The sequence below is a fragment of the Bidens hawaiensis genome, unplaced genomic scaffold, assembly GCF_021521415.1.
Source record: "Bidens hawaiensis isolate Kalapana, Puna unplaced genomic scaffold, B.hawaiensis_p1.1 tig00036417_1, whole genome shotgun sequence".
NCBI classification, from domain to species: domain Eukaryota; kingdom Viridiplantae; phylum Streptophyta; class Magnoliopsida; order Asterales; family Asteraceae; genus Bidens; species Bidens hawaiensis.
In genome coordinates, this window is record NW_027496365.1 from 128,096 (window position 1) to 132,938 (window position 4,843).

General features: G+C 36.3%; 1 protein-coding gene across 1 annotated transcript; it reads left to right on the forward strand.

Moving 5' to 3' along the window:
- The first annotated feature begins 387 nt into the window (after positions 1-387).
- LOC143588488 (pentatricopeptide repeat-containing protein At4g01570-like) lies at positions 388-3,257 on the forward strand. The gene has a single exon (XM_077069474.1). It carries the CDS (start codon positions 709-711, stop codon positions 3,073-3,075), a length of 2,367 nt encoding a protein of 788 aa, XP_076925589.1. The 5' UTR covers positions 388-708; the 3' UTR covers positions 3,076-3,257.
- Positions 3,258-4,843: the final 1,586 nt, after the last annotated feature.

Below are 4,843 nucleotides of genomic sequence, written 5' to 3' on the forward strand. Positions count from 1 at the left end.
GTTCACAATTGTACATGGGGTTTTGTTAGGGGCGTACACTCGTGTACGGTTCAGTTTGGTTATTAGTTTCAATCAAATTAACTGATCGGTTTTCGGTTTAGTTTATTCATTTATTTTTTGATTTTCGGTTCAGTTTTGTTAATAATCAAAACCAAACTTATGCTAAATATTTTTTCTTAGAAATACATGAAACTGAACTGAAATATGAATTGAAAATATAAATATATAAAATGATAAATGAAAGTATAAAAGTTAAAAATATATGAAAATATTAATGGTTCGGGGTTCGGTTAAATTTGGTTAATAAAGAATTAAAAAAATCAATAACCCATTTTCGATTAATATGTGTTTGGTTTTATCGGTTTTCAGTTCGGTTTCGATTAACTTTGTTGTTACCCTGTTATTGCTCACCCACCACCGACCACTTGAAATTGACGGACGGCTACTAACAAACCCTAAATCAATCTTCATTCTTCAATAATCGGCTGTAAGTCTTAAATTTGTATGATTCATTTTGGGTTTTGGATTGTGAATTGTGAATCCGGCTCATAAATCTTAATTCCTTGAAAACATCAGTTAAAGTTATGATTTTTATTAATATAATTCACTCAGGCATTTCATCAAACAGTTGGCAGGCATTGAACATTTGAACAAATGTGAGATACAGACCAAATGAGTTAATGAACAACTGGTTTCTGGTAATTTGCAATGCTATATGGAAAACAAATAACAACATCAATCAACAAAACCCTTTTCAGATTACTATGCATTCGACACAAAACCACGATTACTCAACCCGACACGCCAACGACAAAATTGGGTAGTTTTCTTGTTGTTGCTTCCATAGTGAAATCCTTATCCGAGCCCGGAGGCACTCGGAACCTTAACGATGTGGAAACGAGTCGGTTTCAGCTATCGGATTCGTTGGTTCTTGAAATTCTTTCAAGAAAGTCTCTTGATGTATCGAAAAAGATTGATTTCTTCAAGTGGTGTTCGCTCCGGCGTGATTACAAGCCCTCGGCTTCTGCGTACTCCAAGATGCTTAAAACTTTATGTATAAACCCTGTGGTTTATAAAGATTTAATCTTTTACTTTCTTTCCACCATGAATCTTGAAGGCGTGATTCTTGATTCATCAACGTTCAAATGCCTCCTGGATTCGTTCATAAAGTCCGGTAATTTCGACTCTGCGCTTGAAGTATTGGATCATGTGGAGAATATTTTGGATAAGTTGAATCCGGATGTTTATAATTCGGTTCTTATTGCGCTTGTTCGTAGTAATCACTTAAATATGGCTGTGTTTACGTTCTTTAAGCTCTTGAATTCGGTTACCGATCAAGAAGTTAGCTTTATTGATCTTGCTGCGTGTAACGAGTTGCTTGTTGCATTAAGAAAAGCCGGCATGAAATCAGAGTTCGCAAATGTTTTCAACAAGTGTAGAGAAAAGGTTAAACGTTTCCCGGTTGATGTGTGGGGATATAATGTGTGTATTCACGCGTTTGGTAATTGGGGCGAATTGGAAACTTCGTTGAATCTTTTTAAAGAGATGAAGGAAAAGAGTGATTCTTCGGGTCCCGATTTGTGCACTTATAACAGTTTGATTCAATCTCTTTGTTTTAACGGGAAGGTGAACGATGCTCTTATTGTTTGGGAGGAGTTGAAAAGCTCGGGTCACGAGCCGGATGATTTTACGTATCGTATAATCATACAAGGTTGTTGTAAATGTTATAGAATAAACGATGCCACCAGAATCTTTAGTGAAATGCAGCATAACGGGTTTCGCCCGGATACGATTGTGTATAATTCCGTGCTTGACGGGTTTTTGAAATCCGGAAAAGTTATGGAAGCGTGCCAATTGTTTGAGAAAATGGTTGATGACGGTGTGCGTGCTTCTTGCTGCACTTATAACATATTAATCGACGGGTTGTTTAAAAACCGAAGAGGCCAAGCTGCATACACGTTGTTTGGAGAGTTAAAGAAGAAAGGTCGGTTTGTGGACGGGATCACTTGTTCCATTGTCGTGTTTCATTTATGTAAAGATGGAATGATTGAAGAAGCATTGGAATTAGTCGCAGAAATGGAATCGAGAGGATTTGTCGTTGATTTAGTTACAATAACGCATCTTTTAAAAGCTGTTAACGTCGAAAGTCGAACGGATTTGACAGAGAGAATCTTGAAGCATATTAAAAATAGTAATCTGGTTCCGTCTGTTCTTGAATGGAAAGCTAATATGGAAATGATAATGAAAGATCCGAAAAACAGAAAGAAAGATTTCACACCCATGTTTAAAAAAGGTGATTTTAAAGATATAATGTCTTTAATTCCTTCACATGAATCGGGCTCTTCTTCAAGTAACGAAGTTATAGACCCGTGGTCATCATCGCCATACATGGATCATTTAGCCGATGAAGCAAAGTCGCAGAGTCGGTTACTGATTTCATCAAGGGGAAAGCGCGTTAATGAAAAAGGAGTAGATTTGTTTGATATTAATATGGTGAACACCTACTTATCAATATATCTAACGAAAGGAAAGCTAAGTTTAGCCTGCAAGTTATTCGATATATTTACTGATTTAGGTATTGATCCTGTGAACTACACTTATAATTCGCTAATGAGTTCGTTAGTGAAAAAGGGTTATTTAAACGAGGCGTATGGAGTTCTTTCAGAAATGGGAGAGAAGGTCGGTTCTGCTGACGTGGCAACGTACAATGTGATATTTCAAGCGTTAGGCCAAATGGGTCGGGCCGATCTGGTTGGTGCGGTTTTGAGGAAACTAACAGAGGGGGGGTTTCTTGATGTGGTTATGTATAATACTTTGATTAGTGTGTTGGGAAAAGGTGGACGGTTTATTGAGGCGAATAGGGTCTTTGAGCAGATGAAGAAAAGTGGAATAAACCCTGATGTTGTTACTTATAATACATTACTTGAGGTTAATAGTAAAGCGGGCCGATTGAAGGAAGCCAGGCGGTTTTTGAAGACGATGGTGGACGCGGGTTGTGCTCCAAATCATGTCACGGATACAATTCTCGAGTTCTTGGAGAAAGAAATTAAAAAGGAGAAACAAAAACAAAAGTGAGTACTTTTTATTAGTTTTTGGTTATTTGCATTATGCAAACATGTTTAGAAGGCCTTTAGTTGTAATTGGATGTTCTAACAACCTTATTTTGATAAGAATGATAGATCAACAGTCACATACAAGGCTACAAACAATCAAAGTCTAATGGTGTATTGGTTTTTATTAATCCCAACTATCATCTTTTGGTCAAAAGATCGCTGCCTGTCCAAACTAACGAATTGACTGATAAAGATCCCACCTTTTATTATCATATTTGTTCCCAAGCGACTAACAGAATTCTAATGTCGTTAGTTGTAGGTCGCCGGAAACACGTTTTCCCCCCAGAAAACTCGCATTTTAACCGGAAAACTTAACATTTTCGCCCCAAATATAGGACCTTTAGGAACCTTTTTTTAGAAAGCCCCAATTATTGAGGTTACCGAAAGTTCGAAACCCTAGAACCATCGTCGAATCGGTTGGTGGTGAGTCATTTGGTGGTGGTGGCAGGCTCAGGTGGTTAAGATTGAGTTTTCCGGCAAAAAATGTGATTTTTCCTGCGACCTATAAGTAACGTCTTTTGGATTTCGTAGTAGCGGACCGCTGGGAACAAATACGTTAAAAGGTAGGACCGTTATCAGTCAATTCGTTAGTTGGGACTGACAGCGACCAAAAGATGATAGTTGGGATTAATAAAAACTAATATACCAAGTCTAATAATATTTTACAAGTCCTGGATTATATTTAAATTTTAATACTTAATAAATAAAGATAAAAGAGCAATTCAGTTTGACTTTAAAGATGAAGAAGCATTTATGTTGTTGCAGTATAAAGAAATAGAAAGAAAGAACATGAAGTGAATGTGTATGACTGTATGTATGTTGGACAATAAATGGTCCCATGATCATGGTCACATGTTGTCTTTGGTTTTGTTGTGTTTCTCATGAGGTGGTGTTCTACAGTACAACAGTCTGCACCTCCATCAAGGGTATCTGATCTGAACCTCATGATCAAATTTAATTTGTCATAATGCATGAATCATGACTTGAAACTAATGTACATACATGATTCATGTATGTATGCGTGTGACATATAAATCGTAGTGAAAGCAACAAGTGTATACATGTATGACACTATTTTACCTTTGGGTAAAGAATAGATGGATACAAAACATGGAATTTAGAGTGGACCGCTTGGTTTGTAATTGTTCATTGTGTGTTGTCCTCTAGTTTCTTGCCTCAGCCTCCATTGTCTTTAGTAAATCTCCGTCGTTTTTAGCACAACTTTCTTGTGTGTTAAGTCATTGCACTCTCTAATTTAGAGAGCCCACGTGGTCTCTCTCAGGCCAGATTATGTTGTCTTAATCGGGCTCACTCTGGTTTCAGAGTTTGAGTGAGTGTTCCCCTGGGAGATCTCCACCGTTAAAATGAAATTAGTTATTTAAGTACTCTAATTGTTAGCTAAAAATACAGTCTTTTTATAAATTGTAATGCCTTGTTCGTTTATAACTTGTCTTAAAAAAGTCCCCAAAAAGTATTAACTGAAAGCTCGGCTCCACCATATCAGTGTCACGTCACATACTCTATTATTTCCGTTCCCCTTTCCTTCCTTAAGGAATGTTGCTGTCTTTAATTTCTGTAAACCTTTTTTAAATAAATAGGAGTAATTCTTTTCTTAAATAACAAAGTAAATTTCTTTAAGAACACAAAGTTTTAATTTAACAAAAAAAAACATCTTATTAGTAATAAAAAATAAAAAGAAACTAGATAATAAATGAAAAATATAACAGAAA

Coding starts and splice junctions, on each gene's coding strand:
- LOC143588488 (XM_077069474.1), top strand. CDS start 709: ATGCTATATGGAAAACAAATAACAACATCAATCAACAAAACCCTTTTC.